Here is a 27908-nt window from a genome sequence, read left to right as displayed (position 1 = left end):
CCTCAAACCGTATATATATGATCTTTTAAGGTGTGGTATGGCTTAGAAAATGGTATAATCTTTCCTTCGAAGGAATGCACCGAACAGAGACGATAAATGCCTGCGTTTAATACTTTTCAGGTAACGTAGTCCTAATGGCTGAGCTCATCTATCATCTAAAGATAAGTCTCGCCATCAAAGCGTCGTGGATTGCCATGTGTTGTGGAGTTGAAGAATTTCAACAGGCAAGATGTAATGAAGCACGATGTGCCTAAGAGAGCCCATAATAGTGCCCGAATTTCATGATTTTGTCTCGGCGAGTGGCTTCGGGCTAGATGTTTGAAATTGTCGCAACCCAATTCCTAAAGGTTTGGCGGCAAAAGTTGACTCGCTTTGTACGAAGTCGTACGCCTTTATTGCGCGGCGATACCACCCCTCTACGACTTCCGGGTCATCGAATGTGTCAACTGCGTGTGTTGCCATGCTTCCGTGGTATAATGAACAGATGACTTTGTCGAGTGTCAGAAGTGTTGTATTGGCCACGCAGTCTACAACACCTGCAATCGGGTCCGAATACTGAACTGTAGCTCCAGCCTTATCCCATGGATTGGGAAAAATGTGAGGCTCTACTCCGCAACTTAGCCATGCCTTCATCTTAGAACAAATTTCGAGAATGTTATCCATGAAAATAGGATAAGAGCCTGCCAACAGTCCACCGGAATTTTGAAGAAACGACGAGGCTTCCATAAGAATGCTGGGTATTTCGAATAGCTGATGGCAAAGCTCGATCCGCAATTCCAGAGATTTGAGCTCCTTCGTAGTGATTGTGTTGCTAGGCCATGCAGATGTAGTTGCAAGGAGGGCCCGCCATTCTGGTTGGCGAAGATAGCAGTCTTCCTTGAATCTGGCAGATTGAATGACCTGTGAGTGAAATCTGTTGTCAACGACGCTCTCCACTTTTCTATCGATCAAGTATAATCATGGCGTACAATGTAACTCAGCTGAGATTCAAGCATTCCAAGATCAAATGGATCTTTGTATCGACCCACCCCCCGTGCTTGAATGAGCTGAGAAGTTCCACGAGCGAGATCAATCCATTTGGCTTTATCGACATTCACAACAAGCTGTTTGCGCATTAGTCACTCATATCAAATATATGGGCAAAATATACTCACTTCGCACATCTGCAATAAAAGAGAAGCACACAATGTTTCCGATTGGAAACGGAGACGTTCTTCGACTAAACACTTTTGCAATGAAGATAATGCTCGAACATAATTTCTGTAGATGGCTTTCGATTTGGTATATTCTTTCGAAGACCTATCGCAATACAAACTGCAAACACAAGTTATGGCGTCATCGAGAGCGATGTTGTAGCCCAAACGACCAGGTATGTATTGAAAAAATGATCCAATCAGCCAAAGAGGTACTAGATCCCCTTTCACTTTGCATCCCAGACAGTACATCAATTTAGTAGCCAGAGGATTATTGTCATGAAATCGGGGAATTTCTGGAGAGACTACTTCAAAGTTCTCCAAAAGAAATAAGTCCGAACCAGATTCTATGGACCCAAAGATGATCTTCTCTGGTCTCATAACATCTGGGCTTGTAGTATTGGATTCGAAGATGTATCTCCTCCGAGAGTACAGTTTCTTTAGTCTAGGCGTTTCGTTCACGAACTTCCAACGGGGTGGGTACCCCGGACAGTCCCAACCACTGCGAATGCATTCTGCGCAAGATGGGCGCTGCTCTCCACACTTTGTATCTCACGTGTTAGTTCAATTACAACTTAAAGTAACACAACTCAGATAGGAATACGTATCAACCTTCTTCTTCCTTATCCGACAGTTATCACACCTGTTACTTGTTGGTACACCGACCATGATAGTTTGCTGCGTATTTGTCGAAGTGATTTTGACACCAGTTTGTTTTCGCAATTAGGCAAAGAATGATTCAAGACTTCATCATTTCTCAAGTTCTGCGAACATCGACTTCATGGAGCCTTGGAGTCAACATAAATCCGCGGAGAGTCCGATATAAGTGGCTTCATACTGTGGCGCGAAACACCTTAAATTGATTATGTAGCCTTACCTAATCAGGTTAGCGTAGTTTCAGCCTCAGTTTCTCACAGCACCTGGTCATATCTTGCGCGTCAGCAAATCAGGGGTCTTATCTGTGGGTCGGAGATTTTTATCGCAAGGTACACGCCTACCCGTCGCCAAGAAATCCAATCCGCAAGATGGCTATCTTCTGTCAGTATCGCAAGATGAAGCCTCTTCAGGAGAAAAATTATCCTGACCTTCGAGACACGGAGTTAATAATGCAATTTGCGTGTTCGCTGCTCCTCCTATTTCGGGTTGGAATTTTGAAGAAGAACCACATGGCTGTCGGTGGAGGAAGTATTGATATATAAGGAGTTGAATTTACCTCTCACGGATATCTTACAAATATTCATCATCATCAAATCTCAAATTGCATCTTTCAAAACTTTTAAAGAATCTCACAAAGCTTTCTCAACCATCCAAGAAAGTAAGAAATCATCATGCCAGCTCCCAGAATTGCCATAGCCGGTGCCGGACCTGGTGGTCTAACTTTAGCTCGTCTGCTCCAACACAACGGAATCAAGTGCACAATCTTCGAGCTAGACGCCAACCGAGATGCTCGCTCACAAGGTGGCATTATCGACCTCCACGCTGATATGGGTCAACGCGCTCTTCGCGAAGCCGGTCTCATGGAAGAATTTCAAAAACACTCTTTGCCAGATGCAGACTCCATGAAGCTGGTAAAGGCTGATGGTACTATCGCTTGGGACGAAAATAATAACGATGACGAGAGTGATTCTATCCGTCAAGCTAGAGATCGCCCAGAGATTGATCGTGCCAGACTTCGTGACATTCTTTTGGACTCCGTTGAGCCAGACTCCATTCGCTGGAACAGTAAGATTGTTAGTGTCAAGCCAAGCGAGAGCACTCCAGCCCAATTTGATCTTCACTTTGCAGACCACGTTGAAGAAGGATTTGATCTTGTTATTGGGGCTGATGGCGCCTGGTCAAAGGTTCGACCTCTTGTCTCGGCGCAGTTGCCCGAATACTCTGGGATTAGCATGGTGGAATTGACCGCTCGCAACGTTTCAGAAAACAAGCAATGGCTATCTGATTATGTTGGTAAAGGTAGCTTCTTCATGTTTGATGAAGGCCGCGGTATCATCTGCCAACGGAATGGCTATGATGGCATTCGAGTCTACGCCGGGGTACGCAAGCCCGAGAATTGGATCAAGGATTGTGGTATCGACTGGGAGAATCCCACCGAAGCCCGCAAACAACTGACGGAACAGTACTTTGGAGATGTACATGGTGACTTGAAGAGACTTCTGTCCGAAGCAACTGATAGTCTTATCGTTCGATCATTGTATATGCTTCCGGTTGGTTTCAAATGGCAAAGTCGTTCTGGTGTCACACTTCTCGGAGATGCAGCTCATTTGATGACACCTTTTGCGGGAGTTGGCGTCAATGTTGCTTTGAATGATGCCATACTGCTTACGCATGCTCTTCTAAAGCAGAAAGATAATTTTGAGGTTGATTTAAAGGGTAGCTTGAAGCAGGCTATTGAGGAATATGAGGAGCAAATGTTCGAAATTGCTAAAAAGAACATGGAGAAGACGTATCAAGGTTTGATACACCATTTCAGTGCGGGCGGCATTGACCATAGGGTGGAACATCTACAGAAGATGGCAAAACGTATTGAAGAAGCAAAGAAGAATGGAGGCATAGTTTGATATCGCTGCTTGTAGCAGCAATTCAATGATCGGAATTGAGCTAGGAGTCGAAAGTTTATGGATTGAAGGAATGGTGTCATGGTAGACTTGTTATTTGGGTTTAATTTGAACCTTTATATAGAATGGATTTTTCAACACAAGACTTTTATCAATGAATTCAAGCCGAACAATGTCGTGGTGCAATGCAACTGGCCGAAGTCAATGTTGAGCCTCGTGTAGACTATCAGATAAATGCTAACCTTACATTGGATGATTGACCATGGTGATACTACTGAATTCGATCTGGATACTAAGAGACTGTAAGCTGAATATTGAAAATGATAGACAGACTCAACGTTAATAACGTAGTAAAGGTCCAGGGTCTTTACAAAGTACATCAGATACACATGGTTTCAACAATCAAGTTATGTTGGAAATTGAGCAGTCTCAGCTAAAGTAACAAAGTGATAGAAGATAAATTTACAATTAAATTGGCCACCAAGCAACTGTACCTGAACAGCTCTCGAATATGTCTACGATCCAAGCCATCACATTCTGGACTGTTACATTCAAACATCTGGGTAGAAAACATCTGGGTAGGTCAGATTGCATGTACTCATCCAGCAGTGGCCTTCGGAGACCTTATCGGAGGTAGCCAATTCAAAATACTGACGTCGCGATCCTACGGAGTAGTGGTCCCAGATCCCGTATTACTAATCACTTTGCAACATCACGTGCTCATATACAGTAACCCCGCTTGATAGGATCCATGGATAGCTTTGTTCTCGACTCCTCTTACAAAACAAGCAACATGACAAGAATTACGGCTTATGGAATGTCATCAAGAATGACGACTTACGCTTACTGCTCCTCATGTGTTGAGCTTACTTTTCGTCCTATTCCACCTTGATTAACTTTGACAACTTCATTAGAACGAAAGCTATATAGCCACAACAGTTACAAGACATTTCGAATAAATCGCAATGGCGTTCCAGATAGCCACAGAATGGCATGCTGGAGAGGAGGAAATGCACAAACGTCTACGAGTACCTCAGAACGAAAATCCAACCTCACCATACCTTTCACCATTCGCTGCGAACCTATTGTCCCGATCACCATTACTCGCCCTCGGCACACTCGATTCTTCCAGCAGACCATGGACTACATTATGGGGCGGAGAGGCCGGTTTTGCCTGGCCGGTCGCGCAGTCTGTCATTGCTGTAAAAGCTACAATTGACCTCCAATTTGATCCAGTTTCCGAAATTTTGCTGGGAAAGAATGCAGATGGACAAGTCAAACGAGAAGAATCGCCGGGGAGAATGGTCGGTGGTCTTGCGATCGATCTCGAATCCAGGAGACGAGTCAAACTATATGGTCGGATGGCTGCAGGCGCATTGAAAGAGACTACTGGAAATTCACTGGCGGAAGCCTCGTTAGTCGTCAAAATAGAGCAAAGTCTAGGTGAGCTTCTCATTGACCTAGCAGTTATTGTTACATACTAACGCAGTTGCAGGTAATTGTCCCAAGTACCTGAACAAAAAGCACATCACTCCTCGATTGCCGAAGCCTACACTGGTTTCCACGACATTACCTCTTCCTATAGAAGCAGTGAATTTGATAACACGATCTGACCTGTTCTTCATCTCGTCCTCGAATCATGATTCTGATATGGATACGAATCACAGAGGTGGACCACCGGGCTTTGTCAGAATCCTGGCTAACGATACTAACGGACTAATAATTGTTTATCCAGAGTATTCTGGTAATCGTCTTTATCAAACGCTCGGAAATCTCACGACTACACCTCAGGCAGGACTAGTGTTCCCAGATTTCAATACTGGCGATGTCGTGTATCTGACTGGGAGAACCGAAATACTTGCTGGGGAGAAGGCAACTAACTTAATTGCACATACCAATCTTGCAGTTAAAATATACGTGGAAGATATTCGATATGTTACTGATGGATTGAGTTTTCGAGGCGAAGAGGGTGAACGTTCACCCTATAACCCATCCGTCCGGTTTCTAGCTTCCGAAGCCGCTGTCGGGATCAAAGATGCGGGCAGTAAGATGCATGCTAAACTCATTGAGCGAAAAATCTTGTCACCAACTGTAGCAAGGTTTCGATTCAAAATTTCGAGTGAAGATAAAATCAACCAATGGAAACCTGGCCAATATGTCGCCTTGGATTTCAAAGATGAACTTGATATTGGCTATAGCCACATGCGTGATGATGATCCAAAAAGTTTGAACGACGATTACATACGAACTTTTACAGTTTCTTCGTCAAAAGATCCCACAAATACATACGATACATTCGAGATTACAATTCGCAAGGTTGGGATTGTCACTGATTTCCTCTTTCGCCATAACATTAAATCAGAACTGGAAGTACCCCTCAATGGGTTTGGGGGAGAATTCTTCATCGACCAAGGCTCTGAAGGAAAAGTTTCTTTTGTTGCTGGCGGTGTTGGGATTACGCCACTCATTGCTCAAGTTCCCGAATTGGATTTATCACGATTGCGACTTTATTGGACTGTTCGTTTAGTTGACCTGGGACTGGTTTTGGATACCTTCGAAAGGTATCCCAATCTTAGTTCTCATGCAACATTGTTTATTACGGGTGAAATGGGAGGCTGTGATGGTATGAATGAATCAACCGCCGTCAGAAAATTACGGGAATCTGGCGCTATGTTAAAAGAAAGAAGAATCGAAAAGGGTGATGTTTCCGAAGATGCTGCTAATCGATGGTACCTATGTACAGGGACTACCCTGCGTAACACCTTGATTGAGTGGCTTCAGGGCAAAAACCTCAACTACGAAGACTTTAATTACTAAGAGTGTGATATTAGTCTATTCGATCAAACAATTGTTTGCAAATGAATATGCCTTTCTTTGTGTTCCTCTTGGTTCTTTGTCTGTGTGATGACCTGTTACTAAAACGTACCAGTTAAATTCATAAGTCTGCATAGCTCGCTACATTCCTTTGTATTTTGGAGTAGCTTTATTTAACCGGTCAAGAAGCTCAAACATTCAACTTCAAATAAATTTCATTACTATTTCAAGACCCGAACTAACACAATGGCAGCCAACAACGTCCATTCTACTCCCATTCAACCCAAATACGTCCTCCGCAATCCTTTGGAAGTTGGCCACAATGCCAAGAGCATTCAACTAATCAGGATTAAAGACAACGAGTCCTTTCTCGGCTTTCCTATCCCCGACAAGAAGGTCTCATCCGAAAAAAATCCAGAATGGAAAATAAGTCTTGCCTCCGCCATCCTCCCTACAGCCGGTGTCCCGCTGTCCCGTATTCTGAACCACCCGAACATTGTTGGCCTCGTTGATATAATTCACACAGACTCCCTTGCAGGTTCCACAAAACGTGCTGGTATAGCTGCCAACATAGCGGTCTACGAAGACATGAATCAAGGCTCACTTGACCTCATTCTTCCAGACCCAGAAAACTACCCCAAGTTTACTGATATGGCAGCTTGGCGCGCCCATGCTACTCCAAATCCCAATCGCTTTTCCTTGCCTGAAAGTTTGTGCTGGCATGTTTTATCCAATATTAACAAGGCGCTCTTGTGGTTGCATACGGGTGTGAAGCAGACGGATACAAAAGACAATTGGCAAAAACATGATGATGATTGGCAACCTATTTTGATAAGGGATGTTAGTCCAAAACAGATTTGGTTTAAGAGAACAGGTGGTGGAGCAACGTATGGGCAGTGTAAATTGGGCGGGTTTGGGAAGGCGGTTGTGACGGGGTTTCCTGGTGGGAATGTGGCAAAGAGTGAGAAGAAAGAGGGATTGAGTTGGTTTTTTCAACCTCCTGTAGGTCTTGACTTTGAAGATTTGATAAAAATATCTTTGCTAATAACGATACAGGAACAATTAGCCGGGACCGAAACCTGGGGGCCAGCCTCGGAGATTTGGTCGCTAGGCGCGACAGTCTTCACGATGATGACGGGGATTCCCCCACCCCAACAATTCGAATATCAATGGGCAATGTCAAGGATGAGCGATAAACCATTTACGAGTGGACTGAAAAACTTGGTGGCGAGCATGCTGAAGACGAGAAGTAACGATAGACCTACGACGGCTCAGTTGGTGGGGAGAATTGAACAGGGTTGGGAGGAATGGAGGGCGACGGATGATGCGATTGGGTATGTGGATTGGAAGGATAGGAGTAGAGGCCGGGAAGTCAATTTGAAGGGGGAAGTGGAGGAGAAGGCGAGGTTGGGATGGGGGATTATTGATGCTGGAGGGATTTAGGTGATGCTTTCTTTATAGGGTTAATAATTAGGGGGAGGAGTTTTGGGCTTGTATTTTGACTTCGGATCATTGGTTGACTGTTAAATCATTTTTGCTGCGTACTATTCTGGCAGTTGTTTTATAATCTATGTATGTTCACTTCGAAGATATTCACATACTCTCCTCCTTGTTCTATTTGAGAGTTGTGTGGAACTTCATAACTATATTAGGAACTGTAAACTGCACTTACGTTCACATTACGTCTACATCCAAAATGACCCCCTAACGAGATGACTATTTTGTGACTTCCAAGCCCTTATTCCGCGTTCAAGTTATTCATCAAACTTGCAAAGCGAACTTGCACACCTTTCATTCCCTCGAATCCACGCTTTTCTTCGCCCTTCTACCACAATAACATCTAGGCCCTTTCTTTTATCAAATCATACATGCGGGGAGGCGATTACCTATTTCACACCTTTTTTGGGGGTGTAGATACACCGACATTCGTTTCCATAGCACTGTCCTCTCTCAACTTGCAACCTAGACCTGCTGTTGCTCGTCTGATAGAACTGAAAGTTGGAGCTTGATTCGCTAATCAGCCAATAAAAGGCACTATGGGGAAGAATAAAGATCGCTTCCGGTCTTGAAATCACTGAAGTTCGGGTGAATGTGGAAGGGTCAAAATTTTGAAGCTGATTGAAAAGTTTAGATATATTCACTACAGGCAATACCGCAGGCGCAGTTGGTCGCTTAGTGTGCTTGCTGGTGACTTTTCTCGCGCACAATTTTGTAAATTTTCCTTTCCTACTATCAATTCTCAACCACAAATCTTCTCTTTCGCATTTTGTTGCTGACTTCCAGACAGCCAATATGGACTACAGAATTGCTGGTAATAATTGCTTTGCAGATATCGATGATGAGACAGCGAAGTTGATCATTCAGCTTCAGCTCGATGATATTGAGTACTCATCTTCCAAGGGAAAAGGTCGCGCCGACAATGTATCCGACATCTCAATTGCATTAAAAATGCAGAAAGAGGAATTGGAACACGTTGCTTTATTTTTGTCAGATCAGCGGATGACGAGAAGTATTGCATTGGCCGTTCAAACTGATGGAGTTGTTTTGACTGAAGTGGTATCACGCGATGACGTTTCTGCAAGAGATCATTCAATGGCTTTACAGTTATATCGAGGTCCTTCAACACCGACTACTACACCACAGGTTCCTCCGCCTGCTGCGCCGAATACACAGATCTTGAACGAGGAGGTCTTGAGAAAACTACAAATACTATATGTCTCTGGCGACGACTCGAAGGACAATGATGCAGCAGAGTTTGATGTAACCAATTGCAGTTCGATAATTGGCTCAAATGCAGAGTCTTCTACTTGGGCAGCCTCTCGATCTGTACCCTCTAACAGTACATGCGTCATCTGTCGCGATGAGATCAGCTTCTGCGATGCAGCACGAGTTCCCGGTTCATGCCACCACGAGTATTGTCGCACCTGCCTTGGGCAGCTCTTTCAGTTGTCGATGAGCGACGAATCACTCTTCCCACCCCGCTGCTGCAACGAACCAATCACTATCGCCAGTGTCCGTCTTTTCCTCACAAGTGATATTGTGCGTGCTTTTGAAGAGAAGAGAATCGAATTTGAAACACCAAACAGAACTTATTGCTGCTTACATTCTTGCTCAGCTTTCATCCACCCGTCCAAAATCGTCAATAACGTAGCTACCTGTGATGGCTGCGGCACACAAACTCACACCTTGTGTAAGCTGGAAGCTCACATTGGAGATTGCTCAAATGATACCGCGCTTCAGGGGGTTCTGGATCTTGCTAGAGACAGGGGCTGGCAAAGATGCTATTCATGCTGGGGTATGGTGGAGCTTGAAATTGGATGCAACCATATGAGGTAAGTCTACTATTACACCTACCTTTCAAGTCTTGAACACACACTGATACTTCAAATTTTAGATGTCGATGCGGGGCCACCTTTTGTTACGTCTGTGGGCTGAGATGGAAGTCTTGTAGATGTCCACAATGGCACGAGGACCAATTGGTAGCTCGTGCTACAGAGATTGTCAACCGCAGACCTGGCCATCAACTACTCGAGCGTCCCTATCAAGCCATTGGCAAAGAATCTACAATTGAAGCTCAGATTGCGGTAGCCGCGGAGAATCTTAGAGAGAATCATGCTTGTGGGCACAACGGATGGCGCATGCTACAAGGATCTCATCAGTGTGAAGGTTGCCATGATGTTATGAGAAGATACATTCTTGCATGTCCTCAATGTGAATTAAGAGTGTGCAACAGATGCAGACTAAATAGGTTGTAGTGGGAACGAATTTGTGGAAATGATTCAGTCGTGAGGGCACTCTGGAGCTTCATTCATAAGGCTACTATTACTGATACGTCAGTTTGTACATTCTATTAAGAAGCACTATTGTACATAACGTTTTAATACCTTTAAATAAGAATTAAGCCGTGATCCAACATGATTCCAGCGTCGCCTCGTTTACTCATTGGAAAGTCCCCAAACAAGAACTGCTTTCACAGCCTTTCCACTCAAAACATCTGCTTTCGCCTTCTCCATATCTTCTGCGTCATACCTCGTGATTAAGTCCGTGAACGGAAACATTCCATCCTTCCAGCCTTGAATAAGTTTTGGAAGGAATTCAGGTGGGTATGAATTTCCCATACAGCAGCCTACAAACTTTCGCCCAGTGTTGACCGCATTAAACATGTTTATCGACACGGCGGCATCAAGCTATATAGTCAATCAGACTTGTGGGCAAGGATTGGATGGGATTCAGCGACACATACCTCTCCAACGCCTACACTGCATACTGTTCCCAATTTCGCTGTTGCCTCCAATAAGTCGGCAACAGCTTCTGGTTTACCAGTGGTGTCGATCGAAGCATCAATCCCCTCGAAGTTTGTTATTCGCTTCAGTGTGCTTTGCAGCCCTTTTTCTTTAGTTGGTTTGATGACATGTGTTGCTCCATATTTCTTGGCCAGTTTTAACCTTTCGTCCAGCATATCAACTGCGATGATCTGTCTGGGCTTTCTTTCTAGAAGATTGAGCGCCATAATAGCTGCTAAGCCAACGGCGCCTGCTCCAACAACGCACACGATATCTTCCGAGGATGGTTTGAGAACGTTGAGCATTGCTACATTCTCTTTTTAGTACTATCTGTTCTGGGAGAAAGGTTGGCTCAATTAGAGAAACTTACCACCAGCACCTGCCATGATACCACAACCTAGTGGTGCGAGAGACGAAAGATCCAAATCACTTCCAGGCCCTCCAACTCTAACACAACATCTGGCATTCGCCACCGCAAAGTTAGAGAAGCCTGTTGAAGATTAACTTGGGTTGCTAGACTAAGGCAACTCAGATGATGACTTACAACTCTGGCCGAAAAAGTGACTTGTGATTTCCGTCCCGCCTCCTTCCTCTTCAGATGGGATTTCATAAGCTTTGCTCCCATCCTCGCCTCTACCTATTCCGAAATTATCCAGCTCCCAATCACCGCAAAAGCTCGTCTGCTTTCTCATGCAATACTTGCATTCTCCACAACTTGTGTAACTGAGAATGACATAATCTCCAACTTCTACATTGGTGACTTTTAATCCCACCTTGGAGATTATTCCAGCTCCTAGGATACACGTCAGTCTATCATGTGATACCAGACGTGTGTTTATGTATTACTGACCTTCATGCCCCAAAATAGCTGGAAACATCCCATCAATATCATGTTGACTAAAATTGATATCGGTATGACAAATTCCAGTTGCTACAATTTGGACCAGTACCTCGGTATCGCGAATGTCGTCGTTAACTTCCACATCGCGATAAACAAACTCACCGCCGGGACTATTGACGACAAGTGCTTTCGTTCTCATGGTAGCTTATGTCTGTACACAGCGGGGGGTAGTGGATTTGACAGAGGATTTGTGTATCAAGGGGCAGAAAAGAGCAGGATATCACTTATCAGTGCGTTTGGCGATTTTTTATGATGTTCTGTCCATCTTCTGCAGCTGGCCACAAAGGGTGTGGTGGAATGGTGGAATGGCCCACATTTGGTATTAACTTCATTAGGGGTCGTGGTACTCCACACGCCTGAAAAGCAGCGTGATACTCTGTGTTCCACTCTACTTGTCCCGCACCGGTTGCCGACGGCATTCATCTTTAGAGGGTCCACCCACAGACTATGATACCCTGAGAATCTACCACGAATTCTTCGATTCTCAGTAATCGAGTTCTTTATCTTCATCGAGAATTCCTCGAGCACCTGTACATTGTGTGTTCCTGTTTTATTTAATCCAGTCTCTTGCATCCAAATTTCACAGTTTTTCAACCCTAAGATTGAATCTATATCGGTCTTGATTAAACGGTATGTGTGCTCGAAACTATCCAAAATTAAGCTATCAGGAGTCAAACGTACATAATTTTTTACTTCAAAAGACCTTGCTAGTATTTTGCATTGGACCATCTCATGGAGAGAATTAGGCGCGGAGAGATAGACATTCTGCATGTCTTGAATTTTTATACAATTTCATATTCAGCAAGCAGTGTGTAAGATAGCAACCAGATTGGCTATTTGACTTACATCTATGGCTGAAGGATGGCACGTTAGAGATATAACCAGCTTTAAATTTCCTTAAGGACGCATAACGGTAAGGAAACACAAGCAGGATCATTGTTGAATGAAAGATTGGTTGGTTGGACAACTGATGTGGGAGCCGGTCTCATTACACAACCCACAAAATGTGTCATATAGCTGCCGGGAGAAATTGTATACTTCATATCCTCATTCTATATAAAAGAAGTATACCTCTAATTTCACCATATTCTCTTCGCCGCCATCTCATATCTACTAATTTTAGAAAAATCATGTACGGCTCCCACCTTCTCCTTATCTCTCGCCAGCCTTTCCTTTTCTCTCAACTTCTTCAATGTCTCCGGGTCATCATCATAAATCCATCGTTTCTTATCATCATCGACTTCTACCATACCCCAGCCACCTACTCTCTTTCCGCCAGTCTCGTAGCTTCGATGTTCACGCCTTTTCATGGTAGAATAACGATTACGTGCGAATTTTAGTAAGAGCATTCCAAGAACGAGTTTGCAGGCGAGGAGAACAAAGAATGCACCGAGAAAGAAGACAATCATGGTAAGAGATGCAATTACATCGTCAGTGCTAGGTAGGTACCATGGTGTAGTCGAGTCTGGGTTTGGTAACCCGAATGTTGATCGACCGAGCGCTTTGCGGACGATGGTATCGAAATGTTCGAGAGCTGCTGTCGTTGCTGGAGATGATTCAACTGATAAGGATGTCGCTGTTGATGGAAGTGGTGGAGGAAGATGAGTCGCGAGAAACATGTGATATGTTTGAAATGCAGCCCGGATAAAAAGACATGACAGCGGTATAACTGGAAGACCAAGACGTTTGATAAGGTTTTGGTTGACAAAGGCCTAGAACAGTTAGCCATAATAAAAAAATTGAGATTGAAGACCTACATTTGTATAATAATCCTTGGCCAGAACATCGAGGAATCGTTGATAGATTGCTGGTTTGACTCCATTGAACTTGCTGATATATGCATGCTTGATCCAATCTACCAACATCTCACTGCCTATCACTATGAAAAATGGTGAAAGAACTTCGCCTGACCATACTGGAAGAATAGTAAAGCTGTTTGGAAGCATTGAGCTTGTACGTAAAGGACTGGTTGCTTCTGATGCCGATGATGCCATGCTGCTGAAGCCACCCATTTCAACAATATTTCGCAATGCAATAATCATTAGCATAAGCCACAACTGGAATCTTTCCACAACATCGGCACATGTGAGCTGGAAGAGGTTGTCCTTCTCAAACTTCTTGAACACAGTCCCTTTGACTTCCACAAATTGATTCGATAATAATAGAGTGAAGAGAGCGTTGGAGTACGAATTTACAGCAACATTCAAGGTGACGACCTGGGTAAACAATGCTGCTGCATGAGCAACATTATATATGAGAGCAAGTATGAACATGCCAAGCGGTCGCAATACCTTACTCCTTCCATCACTATTTCTTTCTAGCGTTTCATCGGAAAATAAGCATTCAAAAATGTCTTGGCCTAGCGCTGCGGCAAGGCGATCAAAGACCTATTGAAAAATGAGCTACCAAGCTTTCCAGACTGGACGGACTGACCTACCTCTAAAAGATTATATATAACATACAGTCTAATTGCTGACTGCGCTCTAATACTATGATACATCCTGCTTGCGTCTAACTTCATTAAGAAGAATGAACTGAAAATTATTACAGCACCTTGCAAAAGATCTGCTTTGTTGTATGAAGATAATGAAGACGGTTGAGATTTCATGCGTCGATGTCTACGGGCCCAACCTGGTCTTGGTCTACGCTCACCGTTTAATCTTGGAGTAGTCTCAGTAGTACCAGTACGCCTGAAGGTTTCAGAGGGCCTTCCAGCTTGAGACTGAAATGAGGTTGTTGTTGACACCGAAGGTCTACTAGGACGTGACATACTCCTCGTGGGCGAAAGAGAATCGGCACTGCGACGTTCATTTCGTCGATGCCACATCCGGCTGGTACCATGATAAATAAAACCACTAATGAAGCGACATTCCTTGGCTAGGACATGACCCCACCATGAAATAAGAATGCCTAAAGCTTTGAAAAATCGCAAAGGTAAAATGGTAAAGGTATAGAGCCAGGCGTCAAGACATGCGAAAGATCCAAAGAATAGGACCTGCTCAAGTTGTGGCGGTAATAACAAAAAATTCAATAAACGCTCAAATTTAACTTTTGACGATTCATAAGGAAATTCTGTCGAAGCTGAACGATATATATACAAAGGCGATGGCCTTGTAGCGGAAAGCTCGAGCTGTAGATAAGTAGGAATTGACATCGGAGGCAGAGGAATCGATTGGGGTATTGGCGATGGTGGTGGAATGTCTGGCAATTGTGAGGATTTGCTCGCTCCATTAGTCACAATGGACCCTTCGAGGTTGAGGTTTAATGATTCAGGGCCGCGGCCAATATAAAATGGTTTTTTCTTTGGTGATGTCGGAACGGCATTTGGCTTGGAGTATGATGGCCATTGAGTTGGTGGCGGCTGAGCACTAAAGGCCCGGGAAGAGGGTAAAATCGTGGGCCTTCTGTTACTAGCATTGGCCTGGATTACCTCTGGATAGCCTCGCTTCTCACCATTAATGTCTGCAGAGAATTTTACAGATTCCGGTGTAACAATATTACGACGATCTGTCGATTCAGACGGTCGGTCGTCAAGCTCCATGCGAGATACGTCAGAACCGGATCTTTTAGGCCCCTGTTCTTCGGCATTGCCTTGGCTTGTATCGGGAGTCAATAACTTGCTGGGCGAAACCATTGGTAATGATTCAGGAGCCGATGCTAATTCCGTCATCTCAGCAGCTGATAGTTTAAGAACCTTTTCTTCCCCAGAACCCTTCAAGGACAATTTCCGGTGATTCTCAACTTTTTCCTCTGCGATGTCATCCAATTGATCAGAAGGCGGTGGAAACTTCGATATGGGAGGCGGTGAAGTCAATTCACCTGTTCCATTGTGCTCGGCAAAAGAGGGAAAGTTCCCCAAATTATGGAAAGCTCCAGAACTGTTATTGCCAGTTTGCACAAGTGGGGTTTCATCTGCATTCCCAGGCCGCGACTCATTCACAGGCACCTGAGATGGTGATGAACACAGTGGAGGCGGACTTGGTGAAGGCGTTCGTAGTTGTTTCGAATCCTTGATCGCCGGTACAGATTTGGGGAGCTCGTCTGCGGATTGGGCGGTAAGCTGCTTGAGATTATCTTGTTCAGGTGATCTGATAAGTTGCTCCTCGTTTCCCGCCGTCCGAGATCCCGCCCCTTGAGAATTTGTTACATTCTCTACCGCCATCGAGTTTTATCGAGGTAATTAGGAGAGATCATTAGTAACGAGGCTCCGGTAATTTCGTTCACACGTATCAAAATTGGGTGGTGATGTGGAGTGATTTGAGATAAAGGTGTTCGCTAATCAAAGGCTACGGTAACCAATCATATCGTATCCCGTGCGAGTATCGATCGATAGTCATATCTCGTTCTTACGAGATGTCTTTCCGAATCTCTTCAATGTAAGGAACCATATATTTGAGTTCTGAGTTATTTTGCAACGAATTATCTCTAGCCACATGAGCTGTTTTGAAGAAAGGGTATACTCATCACGTGCCTGTAGCGCTATACTTGTTTAGTACTAGCGGGAGCTCTTGTCCCTTAATATCAAGGCATACAAGCTTCGTTTGACGAAAACGGAACACTTTGATTCCTTGTTCCTTATTTCCTATTCATTGTATTCTATTATCTAGTAAAATTGCAGCTCATTCTGTACACTATGTATTCTTTTACGAAATACACTTCTGTCCCTAAATCCTTCTCAGATTATGTTCATAATCTAGACGACGAACGATATCAGATTTTACCGATTTATATAAATCTGTTCTCCTCAAGTTGTAGCTGATCTATCGATTTGATATAACTATGAGCGGCTTAGATCTCTATGAGGTGCCCGATTCTGAGCCTATTGAGGCTAGTGGGAATAAATTGGGAATCCGAAATATTTTGTTTTGGAGTACAGTAATAGTAGTAGTCTACGCGGCCTGGACCATTGCTTCCCCGTTCTGGGATCAGATTTCCAATCGTCTATCCTCAAGGGTTACCGAAATTCGCAGAAATTCGGCAAATATAATTCTTAGAACCACAGACGTTTTTACAGGTAATTCTGAAATGTAGGCACCCTTATCATACACAGCAGGCCTCATTCCACCAATAACATCAGCTGACCTTTTCTATAGCGTGAGACCAAGATCTGAAGATGCTGTACTGAAAGGGGATGTCGTGTACATTGCAGAGCCCACCTCCGAGAACCTCAAGAAACGTCAGGGCCTCATTTATTTTTCTGGTAGCTCAGGTATAGCCCCGAGCAATCGCGCTCTGTGAGTTCCCGTGTACACGTAATTTGACAACGAGACCAAATTCTAACAATAAACAAAGTGCAGATGAATTTGCCAAGGTACACTTCAATGCTCTGGCTTGATTAAATAATCTAACAAGTTTTAGGCCGGTTATATCACTATAATTATTAACTATTGGGGCAAGCATCAAAAGATAGATCAAAAGATAGAAGGTTCTGAGTAGAAATACTTCTTCGTGTCTGGCAAGAGCTGATTATATTAGTAGACTCCGGCCCATGGGAGACCAGAGATCCTAGTAGCGAGCCAAGTGAGAGAAAACGAGCCTCCATGATCAAGAACGCCTTGGACTACCTTCGAAATAATCGAAACTGTACCCAAGTCGGTGGAGTGGGATACAGCGGTGGTGCCCTTCCACGTCAGTTCAGTTCCTCAGTGAGACCTATTGGAATTCCAAGGCACATGCTAACTTCTCTAGTCATGAACTTGATCCAAGAGCGTCCTTGTCGTATCGAAGCCGCGTTCATGGCTCATCCTGGGCGTTTGAAAACATCAGCATATGGAACAAGTGAGAATGAGTGTTTCATATGTTCCTGCAGCTTTCAGCTCTCTTTTATCTATTCAGTATCTAATATCTTTGAATGACTCTAGTCCAAGTACCACTATCTCTCGCTCAGGCATGGGACGATCGATCGGTTGACGTACGAACTCGCCACGAACAAGAGAAGGAACTTATCGACATGGTTATAACAACCAGCGCAGAGAAAGATGCCATCAAGTCGGGCAAGTTGCCACCAAGAGTCCCCTGGCAAATGAACCTGTTCTCGGGTGTTGAATATGCGTTCGCTGTTAGACTGCCAAGCAAAGGTTCACTGAGTAGAGACGAAGTCTACGCAAAGCGGGCTGCATTTTCTCAAGCAGTCATGTGGTTCAGAACCTACATGCCAATCGGCGAAAAGAAGTTGCAGTACGACGTCTGATAACTGGAGAATGAGATACATGAGCACTCATCAATCTCCTTCAAAGTCTCACGATGATTTTTTTTGTGCTTAAGATTCAATTTTGTAAAGATAAATAAGTTCAAGAGATCTATGTTAGAAATTAAATTCAAATGCCCCGATCAACAATGCTGCAAAATGTCGCAAAATGTCGCAAAATATCCCTTAATACTTTTTAAAATCCAGCATCAAACCATCATTCTGAATCATCAATCACAATTGCGTCATCCCTGCTTCCTCCAGTGTGGATTCTTTCCTCCCTCTGCATTTTAGTGTTGACCAAAGATTCTTCTTCCGAGTCCATATCCTCAATCATATCTTCATCGTCCGCGGATGCTACATCTTGGTCTTTCATATCTCGATCAACATCCACGTCACTTCCTGACACCTCCTCATCTGTATCTAAATTCTGTTGGCTATCGTCATCGAATCCAAGAATTTCTTGATCTTCCTGATCTTCCGAGTCTTCGTCAACTTCCACTTCACTCTCGTTTGAAATTTCTTCATCTGTATCCAGATTCTGCGCGTCCTCGTTCTTGGAGTCAGGATCATCATCACCCTTACTTGAAATTTCCTCATCTGTGTTCCAATTCTCCTCATCCTCGTCCTCGTCCTCGGATTCAAGATCCTTTTGATCTTCTTGGTCTTTCATATCTGCGTCAATATCTATGTCACTATCGTCTGACACTTCCTTGTCTATGTCTGAATTTTTCTCGTTCTCGTCTTCGCTTCCAGCGTCTGTTAGATCGTCCGTGCTTCGGTTGAATTCTTTTTTGAGTTGTTCGATTACAAGATCGTCGATCTCTTCATCAGAATCCGTTTCACTCCGAGCCATTATCTCCTCAACCATGTCCAAATATTGGTCGACTTGGTCATCAATTGCATTATATTCTTGATCCACGATATCTTCGTCATCTTCGCTTTCTCTGCTGGTATTCCATCCTTGTAAAACTTTCCGCAGTTCGTTTCCGAGTGCTCGTGCAAATGGAGGTGGCACAGCATTACCGATTTGTTTGAGAGCATCGGACACTTTTGTGGTTTCTAAATCCCATATGAAGCTATCTGGGAAGCCCATAGCTCTAGCTAATTCCCTTAGTGTGTATGGCCTATGTAACTTCGGATTGAGCATCTGGTATAATTCTCGTCAGCATTGCAAACTATCGTCAGCTCTTGGGAAAAACTGCGGAGAACGTACCCAACTGTTCGTCGAATATTGATCCATCGCCGTAGTCATTATCTTGAAGATCTCATCAAGAGACGGTCTTCCAAATCTTCCCTCCAACTTTCGATTCCGGTAATCAACATTTCTCCGACATCTCTCTGATTCTTTCCTCAGCTTGTTGGGCAACAATGCCTCATTCATTCTCCTGTAATCGGCACCAGCTTCGAGTGGAATGCTGCACACTCGCTCGGCCTGTTTCACCGAGATCCTGCCCGTTACATGATTATGCAGAAGCTGGTCGGGAACAGATTTGCGCGCTTGCCTCTGAAACTCACATAAATATGGGGAGGCATAGTCTTGCTTTTCTGAACCGACAAGTTTTTGATTATTCAAGATCGAGTATTGAGCAATAGTCTTACCACGGTTTATTTGGCTAGACTTTTGCTCTGGCGTTTGCTGGATTTCTTTGTGAGGATTTTCAAACTCCCATAGAGGTAAGTCTAATATACAATGCTGTATAGTAAGTGGTCGATGCGGGGCTGATCTCCTGATATAAGGGGCATCTTTGGGAATACGATTAAAAACATGTGTCGGCTCAGGAAACTTCGGGAGCTTGTACCCTGGTTGAGAGGCCCAGAATATTACACGATTTCTAGACGAAGGTACACCATAGGTACCTGCTTGCAGAGTTGAGTATTGACATTGATATCCTAAGGATGTAAAAAGTCGGAAGATAAATCTTTAGTTTTTGTTAGTTGCATCCAACCTTGAAGATTTCTTGGAGTATATGCTCACTTTGTTGCACCGCCTGTCAAAGGGCTCTCGTCAGAGGGATAATTCGGAATATCACTACCGTTGAGCTATCATGATTTTAGCAATATTCAAAATGACGATATATTCTGAGACACCTACCGGGTGGTATTTTAGGCCAGTGACATTTTCCAATAAGCAATATTTGGGTCTGTAAAACTCCACGTAAGAGAGGAATGTGGCAATTGACTCTCTCATAGGACAGATAGGGTTCTTCAGTAGCTTTTTAGGGTTATTCTGACGGTTTGCTCTACTCCATCCTTGGCAAGGTGGCCCTCCTATAATCATATCGATATCGCCTCTTGAAGGCATCTCAGTTCCATTTATCTCACGCGAGATATCTTCAACGAGTCCCGCGTCAATCTGCATCGCTTTTTCTAAAAACTCGCCTGCATCGCAATTGTATACGTTTGCGCCTGGGGAGTTTTTCGCAAAAGTTCTACATGCCGCGGTATCAGACTCAATGGCATAGCTAGTCCCCACTACTCCGCTTTCGTGCAAGCCTTTACTAAGTCCACCTGCGCCGCTGTAGATATCCTTGCCATTTGATCAGTATTCATATTGAAAAAGTCTGGAAAGGAATAATATGAACCCACCAGAGTATTCAACTTTGGACCATCCATCTTAGTCATTTCTTGCTTTCTTTTTCTCTCGAGCCTCTGTTCATTTCCTTTTGAAAACGTCAAATGTTCTTTAGGCATAAGCTCTAAGTCTTCGACTGTAATTGAATCTTTTTCCAAGTCGTGAGGAATATATTCCTGAACCCAGAATGTGTCATCGAGGTCCTTATAAATGTCTAGATCTTCGATTTGCTCTATGTGCCTCACAAAGCAGTGGCCGTCAAGATCCTTTGGATTTAACAATTTAGAGTTCCACCGGAATACTCTTCTATTGTCATGGGTTGCAAACGGGATGTTCATTTCGATTTCCTCCGATCTCTTAAGCCGAAAGTGGTCGTCGTAACGTTCGTAATTATCCACGGTTAACTTGACACTGGGCTGACCTTTCAAGCAGGTGACCCGAATGTTCTGTATTTGACCAATATTGTAAGGGTGCAATCCCTTTGAATTTGAAGTAGGTTTTGAAATAAAATAAACGAAGTCTTTGAGTTGATATTTCGTACCCTTGTAAATGAACCCAGTAGCAGATTTTTGTTTCTTGTTCAAGTTCAATACCCTTAGCAGTTGATGATTCTCCTCATATTTGATTCTTTTGAGGGCGCAGCACTCGCATTCCTCGAAAAGAGATCCTTCCCCTTGTGTCGCTATTGCCTTGGCTTCAGAAAATCTTTGGAGCGAATCATCGCAGTGCAGTCGATAAAAGTATCTGTCTGGGCTTCTGTGATACTCTTCTTCGACCAGATCGATTGCTGGGTCATTGATGTCATTGGGCTTTCCACGGAAGTCGACTCTGATTTTGGCTCTTATCTCGGCCTTCGAGATATTCGCACATCTGGAAGACACGAAAAGCACCCTTGGACTGGCCATTTCTCCAATTATGGTATCACAGCCCCTTTCAAAATACCGTATGTGGGCCATTGGTTCCTCATTCTTGCAAAGTTAGGTCGCTCAAATCTTGAGTTATAGAGTCAACTTACTTCTTTATATAAATATACAATGAGCGCACAATGAACTTTGGACTCAATTTCAGCTTCTTGGGGTCAGCCTTTGATCAAGAAAAAGGAGATGGATATTTACCATCCTGAACCAGAATGCTGTCTCCAGCTCGACACTTAGCTTGACACTCGATCAAATTTTCCCTGCTTTCACGAAGAAATTGCTCCGCGGAACTGTGAGCTGATAAAATCTCTTCATGATATTCCTTGGAGCCCGATCTCGCTAGCGTTTGATCCTTGTTTAATTTGATAGTCATGAGTTCTCTATTGAAGAGGTTGCCAGCTACCTTTGCAACGAATCGAGTTGCAAGCGTTTTCGACTTAATTGGCTTGATTGACCTGATTGATTCGGCTGACTTAAGTTTTTCTAGAGACCTCATGTGAGAATCGAAGCCAGACCTTGATTGCTGGCTACCATAGTCAATCTCTGAGTCAGATTCATCTTCAGAGCTTCCCTTGTCGACATCCGATTCACCAGATATCTCGATATCCGAGAATTCTCTTTTCGCGCCAGTGACAGCATGATCCACTTCTTTGGCACAAGCCTCTGTGTCATTTTGAACAATATCTCGCTCATCGTCAACAATGATTTCTTGCTTTATTTCATCGTCACTATCATCAATCTCAATGATCTCTCTTGGCTTCACTTGTGGGATCCTCGAATCTTCAACCTCTTCATCTGGCAGTTTGTCATTGTCAATAATGTTCGGCCGACTCTGTTCTGGTGTCTGACTTGATTTGACCTTCTTCTCCGGTCTTTCACTGACTTCCAATTGTTCCAAGGTCCTCTTCGGGATCCAAAACTCTCTCTCTTGAATCGATCCTTGCGTCTTTTTAGCTATTTCGAGACAGGTCTTGGGCACGTCAAAAGAATTCGCTTCCAGGATCGTGTATGCTTCATCTTTGGGATGAAGTTAGTATTAAAGTTAGATGGTAAGGAAGAGTTGAATCTATCTTGGCCAGTAATTGAACTCACTGTTTGTCAAGCTAGGATCGATTTCAAATAGTTGTGCGAATCTTCTGCGGAACTCAAATCGTGGCAGAGATGCCATGACTGTCTTCAGTGATTGGGATCGGTGTAAGCAACATGTAAAGGAGTCGAATCAAACTTGTCTTAGTGGATATTGATAATGTGTTGAAAGGGATTGAACATAAAAGATATAACGAAATCACGAAATAAGATATTGTGTAATAAGGAAGAAGAAAGACAGAAGAAGGAGATCCAAAGGAGCTTTTTAAAGGTCTCAAAAGGAAGCTAGTGATCTCTCTCTTGCCTAAAGTGAATTGCCACGACGAGTAGGTACCTATCCAAGACTATATGAATTCGATGGGCTAAGAGTCTCTCCCTGGGAGAGCATAAACTGTAAAGGTGAAAGCCAATATCATTGACATCCACATCCGAGGTGTGTCTTTATATTATCAAGAGAAATTTGTACATTGATAATAACTTGCCATTTTGAAAATATGTACTCTGTTTTACAATACGATACATGTTTGGTCCTCGACTTTACTTCACCAAAGGTATACCACTATGAGAATGCTCATGAGGAAAGAGTATGTAATCTTACAATGATGGAGACCGTTAACGAAAGTCCGATGTATGTCTATAAAATGAAAAGATAACCTTTGGAATATTGTCATTTCAATCGTTCATACATATTTTCTTCCACAGAGGACAGTTGAGAATACTAAGAGCCTTTCAACTTGCCCTGTTTAAAGATCAGCTCAGATTTGTCGATCAAATTTGGAACATACAGTTAATGTTCTCTACTCTTCTCTCTTCACGGTTGTTCATCCTATGAAATGTTCTCGAGCATGAGAGCTTTTAAATCTTGATCATGAGTTGTTCAACGAGTGTCCTTCGTTTCTTTAAATTATGGATTTCGAAGATTATCAGCTTATCCTCAATGCAACCATGAAATCCGAGGCCCAGTATTCGAGGTCTCTTATGTCAAGAAAATTGAATATCGAATCCATAGAATGAGACTAAGAGAATGTAAAGCCTAGGGCACTCGCGCAACTGACATCGCCCTACGACACTTTCAATTACAAGATCAGAGATCATTCCCCTTATCAATTCAGGTTATAGAGCTTGAACTTATGAGATCAACACGAGTTACAGTACAGTACTAGGGCACAGATAGTTGTCGAACACCAAAATCACACCAAAAATAGGCATTTTGCTCTATTTATATAAATGAAAAAGAAATATTTAAAATCATTAAAATCAATCAGAATTTTGAATATGATTTTATTATATAATAAAAAACCTAGAATTTATAATTTTTATAATTTTGGAATATAAGAATACTATTATTTATTAAATCGAATTTGAATCAAAAGAAAAGTTCTTGATTTTCGCTTATTTTATTAGTAAATCTCAATAATTCTAATTTATATTAACTTTCTATATAGATATTATAATAAATAAAAATCCTAAAAATAAACTATTTTTTTTTAAATTTCAATTAAATATAAATAGAATAATATAAAAATAATTGAAAAAAGTTAAGGATTTTATTGAAAAATATATAAATAATTTATATGAGTTTTGATGTGATTTTAGTGTTCGATAACTATCTGTGCCCGGTTACTGTAGATTCCTCTTCCTGTATAACATTTTCATGATCTTCTATCATCTCTCACTAAAGGTCTGTCATCACATCAAATCTCATATCCCAACAAAATGAACCACGCCAACAAAAATTATTCCACGGGGAAGAGATGAAACAACATGAAATGGTACCTCTGACTGAGTCAAAAGAATTGAAGCGGTGATACCATCGAAACAGCGACCAAATAGCCATACCAGCCCGCGAGTAGCTACAAGCTAGACCTCGAAGGACTTACTCATATCTTGAATACTCATTCAATGAGGCACGATATCTGTACTTAGAAACTCCAACTAGAAGACCCTTCGATACTGCTCGAAATGTTATCCGACTTCAAATATTCATCTCACAATTTCATGTTACTAAGGGAAAATACACAGACCCTGAAAATCTTAAAGCCGATACGAATACATGATAACACTAATCAACTTTGGTAAAGTTACTTAACACGAAGTCAAATGAGACTATTTCTTTCTAGAATAGGAAGCTTTACCTAACTCTCCACCTTGGTTTAATCCATCAGCATGCGAACTTGCTTACAAAATGGAGTTCCCCAGAAGAACTTCATGATATCTCTCTAGCTTTAGACGACATCATTCATGAATTTTCTGCGCGCACCCGCAAAACTTTATACCTTTTCACTCGAAGACCTCTAATAAAAAGAATCTTAATGATGGATCTTTATCCTAATATCATACTCTGCAGTTTCTAAACCCTAAGAATACTCTGCGCCGTGGTGCATCAACTACCACAGGTATATAACCCTGTACACTGAAGATTTCATAGACGACTCATCCATTTGACTGGCAATGACTTTGACTGCAAAAATACCGCTTTTACCTAGATCTGATGCCACACACTTACAGTCCTCAAACATCCATTCCGCGGGATATCGAAAACCTACCTATGAATCCACAATTCTATCCCATCCCACGCCTTCCTATCTCTTTCCGCTTCTTAAAGCAGATGATCCCACCAACTTCATCACAATCTTCCCCCAATCTCCTCAAAATCCTGCAAAGAAAACACTCCTTCAATCGAAGCCCCAGCATCCCAACCTATTCCACTCTCCCAAACCATCAATTCTCTTTTCTCATTCCTATAACTTTCAACAATAATAGCAAAAGGAATATACTCTCCATATCTCGACACTAACTAACCCATCTTCTCCATCTTACCGCGAAAAAGAGAGCTAAGCCTACGTCTCCTTCCCATCTATAGCCCAGCTAAGTACACACATATCGCCAATCCTTCCCAGACACACTACTTCCTAATCTCTCCTACCAATAGACAACCACAAAACCAAATCACTGCGGATGTGATACCGAAAACCCCAAGGATAAGTAAAGTGAACGTTATAAAACAATACAGAACAAAGTTAAGTGAAGATAAGATAAGTAAATACAAAAATAGAAGCAGACAAACCAGAATGGGAAATAGAATGGGAAGCAGCATGGGAAACAGAATGAGGGATGGAAGTGGGATGTTGGTGATACTGGGATGCCGGAGATAAGTACGTGCGCAAACCGGGATGAGGTGATGGGATGATGGGGTAGAGAAAGAGCGGGGCGGGGAACCAGGGAGTGAGGTTTGGATTTGTGATGTTAAGGTTTGGGGTGTCAGGGTCTAGGATGTCGGGATTTGGATGTTGAGGGAGTGGGAAGATGGGGGATCGTGAGGCGGATTATGGACACGAATTCTTAGATCCTTTCCTAGAAGATGTAGAGTTGAGGGATGAAACACGGCGTTTGTGATTTTTAGTGTCGAGGTATTTCTTTATCTCATGACTTGGTGAAGATCTAGATTGATATCGATGAGAGATGGGGTTGAATGATGTATGAACATTATGCATTATATGCTTATATACGACTATAATCTATGACAATCTACCAACGCCCATGACATACATATGCACCATCCCCATTTTCGCATCAAAACACCATCAAGAAGCATCCATAAAATGCAATGCAATGCCATGCCATGCTCACATCCACAGAAACAAACAAGCAAAAACACACTCAATCCCAATGCCCATGCAAATACTCCCCCTTGCTCACAATACTATCCTGACAATCCTTCAAATACCTCGCCTGTCTGGCCACCTCCGCAAGTCTATCCAGCATCCTCCCATTACTCTCTCCAAACCCGTAGACTTCATATTTCAATCCCGTTTCCGCGCAGAATTCCTTCACGTATCCACTCGCTTTACGTAAATTGTGTCTCGGCATGCGTGGGAATAAATGATGGGTGACTTGGAATTGGAGACCGCCATGGAACCAATCCATCCACGTAGGACAGTCTACATCCATGGTTGTGCGGAACATGCGTTGGATCCAGTGTTCGCTTGGTTCTGATTCTTCGGTCGACATGGAGAAGTGGGAGACGGTTAATTGGAGATGGAGTGGGAGGGTGATCATGTGACAGATGAGACAGAAAATGATGCGTTGAGAGTTGGTAGGGATACTGCGGTAGACGAGGAAATATCCAAACCAAGTCCAGAAGAAGATTTGCCCGACGAGCTCGAAAATTCGTTGTTTACGGTGGAGTTTGGTGCCGAGATCGCGGAGGATAAAGTCCCAGGCGAGATAGTAGAGATTGAAACGTGCGACCGAGAGGAGGAAATAGTATGTCCATGCTTGTTTTGGGACCATGAACTTTGCAAACCAGTTGTAGTGCATGATACATTCGGAAGCTGTCGAGTACAAAGAATCGAAGAATACCGGCGAAATGGCGATGAAGGGTAGGATTTGAAGATCTTGATCATGGGTGGGCGAATTCGTAACAATGTGATGAATATTGTGATTGCGTTTCCACCAGCCTATCGAAAGTCCACCGCAAAAATTCAAAACCACACCACCGATTAAGAAATCGATGTTATAATCGTGGGTTACCGCCAAATGACCTGCGTCATGTGCCGTGGCGACGATTTGATGCCAGAACATGCCGAGGAATGCTGCACTGGTAGCATACCATTCCATGCGAAGAAAAACCATTGAAAGAGAAAATAAAATCGTACATCGTAGAATTTCCGTTACATACGCCGATAGCTTGCTGTCGTATAAACCTTCATTTTCCAATCTCGCAATTAGAGCTTGGAATCTGGTCTCCAGTTCTGTGGCGTCCATCATCTTGGTTTCCAGGTCGGGAATCTCTTCGGAATGAACTGAACTTCCCTCCGTTCGATTTCGAAGTCGTAAACCCTCTTCATCGAATACGGAAGAGGCAATGGAGCTCGCATCACTGTCCGGATTTGCTTGACGCGGTACAGCTAAGAGATTCTCGGTGACGCTGACATCAACCAAAGGGATTTCGGTGATAGGTGTTGAAGGTTCTTTTTCGACCTCATTCTCTGGTATCCGAAGTGATTGCCGTTGAATTGGGGGTATAATGTTTACCCATGGTTCTTCCAATTTACCAATTCGATAACGGACCATTTGGGCCTTGACCTCCTTGCTATGAAATCTAGAAATAGTCAGCTACTATAATTTATTCTCAATCCTGCTTATATCAACCACTCACGCATCCAATTCAACGGTAGCATCTCTTCCCACAACATGTAGAATAACTTTTGCACCACCGGGGTGACGGTTAAGCCATGCGTCCAACTTCAACACATATCCCTCTGATATAACAATCGCGTGACCTTGCTCCACCAACTCTCTGATCTCCTTCAACGGCCACACCTTCTCACTCCTGACTTTAGACGACGAATCCATAATAGTTGCTTTGACCAAAGTGTCAAATTCGCCCAT

The 27908-nt window shown here is 43.1% G+C and overlaps 10 protein-coding genes across 10 annotated transcripts; 5 read left to right on the top strand and 5 right to left on the bottom strand.

Moving 5' to 3' along the window:
- Positions 1–279: 279 nt before the first annotated feature.
- On the bottom strand, positions 280–1862 carry EAE98_007018 (uncharacterized protein; the record flags this gene model as incomplete). Its single annotated transcript, XM_038954641.1, has 4 exons — positions 280–900; positions 969–1103; positions 1155–1736; positions 1806–1862. 4 exons carry the CDS (start codon positions 1860–1862, stop codon positions 280–282), a joined length of 1395 nt encoding a protein of 464 aa, XP_038808783.1.
- A 659-nt stretch (positions 1863–2521) lies between these two features.
- Positions 2522–3754, top strand: EAE98_007017 (uncharacterized protein; the record flags this gene model as incomplete). Its single annotated transcript, XM_038954640.1, has 1 exon — positions 2522–3754. The coding sequence occupies one exon, from the start codon at positions 2522–2524 to the stop codon at positions 3752–3754; it is 1233 nt and encodes a 410-aa protein (XP_038808782.1).
- A 962-nt stretch (positions 3755–4716) lies between these two features.
- EAE98_007016 (uncharacterized protein) lies at positions 4717–6568 on the top strand (the record flags this gene model as incomplete). The annotated part of the gene is made up of 2 exons (XM_038954639.1): positions 4717–5194; positions 5247–6568. 2 exons carry the CDS (start codon positions 4717–4719, stop codon positions 6566–6568), a joined length of 1800 nt encoding a protein of 599 aa, XP_038808781.1.
- Positions 6569–6811: 243 nt separating this feature from the next.
- Positions 6812–8008, top strand: EAE98_007015 (uncharacterized protein; the record flags this gene model as incomplete). Its single annotated transcript, XM_038954638.1, has 2 exons — positions 6812–7567; positions 7622–8008. 2 exons carry the CDS (start codon positions 6812–6814, stop codon positions 8006–8008), a joined length of 1143 nt encoding a protein of 380 aa, XP_038808780.1.
- Positions 8009–8857: 849 nt separating this feature from the next.
- On the top strand, positions 8858–10320 carry EAE98_007014 (uncharacterized protein; the record flags this gene model as incomplete). The annotated part of the gene is made up of 2 exons (XM_038954637.1): positions 8858–9897; positions 9960–10320. The coding sequence occupies 2 exons, from the start codon at positions 8858–8860 to the stop codon at positions 10318–10320; spliced, it is 1401 nt and encodes a 466-aa protein (XP_038808779.1).
- Positions 10321–10500: 180 nt separating this feature from the next.
- Positions 10501–11888, bottom strand: EAE98_007013 (uncharacterized protein; the record flags this gene model as incomplete). The annotated part of the gene is made up of 5 exons (XM_038954636.1): positions 10501–10752; positions 10809–11155; positions 11219–11338; positions 11393–11641; positions 11699–11888. The coding sequence occupies 5 exons, from the start codon at positions 11886–11888 to the stop codon at positions 10501–10503; spliced, it is 1158 nt and encodes a 385-aa protein (XP_038808778.1).
- Positions 11889–12828: 940 nt separating this feature from the next.
- Positions 12829–15911, bottom strand: EAE98_007012 (uncharacterized protein; the record flags this gene model as incomplete). The annotated part of the gene is made up of 3 exons (XM_038954635.1): positions 12829–13461; positions 13507–14136; positions 14187–15911. 3 exons carry the CDS (start codon positions 15909–15911, stop codon positions 12829–12831), a joined length of 2988 nt encoding a protein of 995 aa, XP_038808777.1.
- Positions 15912–16528: 617 nt separating this feature from the next.
- EAE98_007011 (uncharacterized protein) lies at positions 16529–17939 on the top strand (the record flags this gene model as incomplete). The annotated part of the gene is made up of 7 exons (XM_038954634.1): positions 16529–16776; positions 16843–16983; positions 17042–17060; positions 17108–17174; positions 17228–17377; positions 17438–17527; positions 17611–17939. The coding sequence occupies 7 exons, from the start codon at positions 16529–16531 to the stop codon at positions 17937–17939; spliced, it is 1044 nt and encodes a 347-aa protein (XP_038808776.1).
- A 214-nt stretch (positions 17940–18153) lies between these two features.
- Positions 18154–22596, bottom strand: EAE98_007010 (uncharacterized protein; the record flags this gene model as incomplete). The annotated part of the gene is made up of 8 exons (XM_038954633.1): positions 18154–19086; positions 19153–19858; positions 19915–19979; positions 20032–20466; positions 20526–21479; positions 21527–21579; positions 21627–22445; positions 22521–22596. 8 exons carry the CDS (start codon positions 22594–22596, stop codon positions 18154–18156), a joined length of 4041 nt encoding a protein of 1346 aa, XP_038808775.1.
- Positions 22597–26174: 3578 nt separating this feature from the next.
- Positions 26175–27908, bottom strand: EAE98_007009 (uncharacterized protein; the record flags this gene model as incomplete). The annotated part of the gene is made up of 2 exons (XM_038954632.1): positions 26175–27618; positions 27676–27908. The coding sequence occupies 2 exons, from the start codon at positions 27906–27908 to the stop codon at positions 26175–26177; spliced, it is 1677 nt and encodes a 558-aa protein (XP_038808774.1).

The sequence above is a fragment of the Botrytis deweyae genome, assembly GCF_014898535.1.
Source record: "Botrytis deweyae strain B1 chromosome Unknown BDEW_016, whole genome shotgun sequence".
In the NCBI taxonomy this organism is placed as follows: Eukaryota; Fungi; Ascomycota; class Leotiomycetes; order Helotiales; family Sclerotiniaceae; genus Botrytis; species Botrytis deweyae.
Note: the sequence above shows the minus strand (reverse complement) of the source record. Positions and strands in the feature narration are given on the sequence as shown.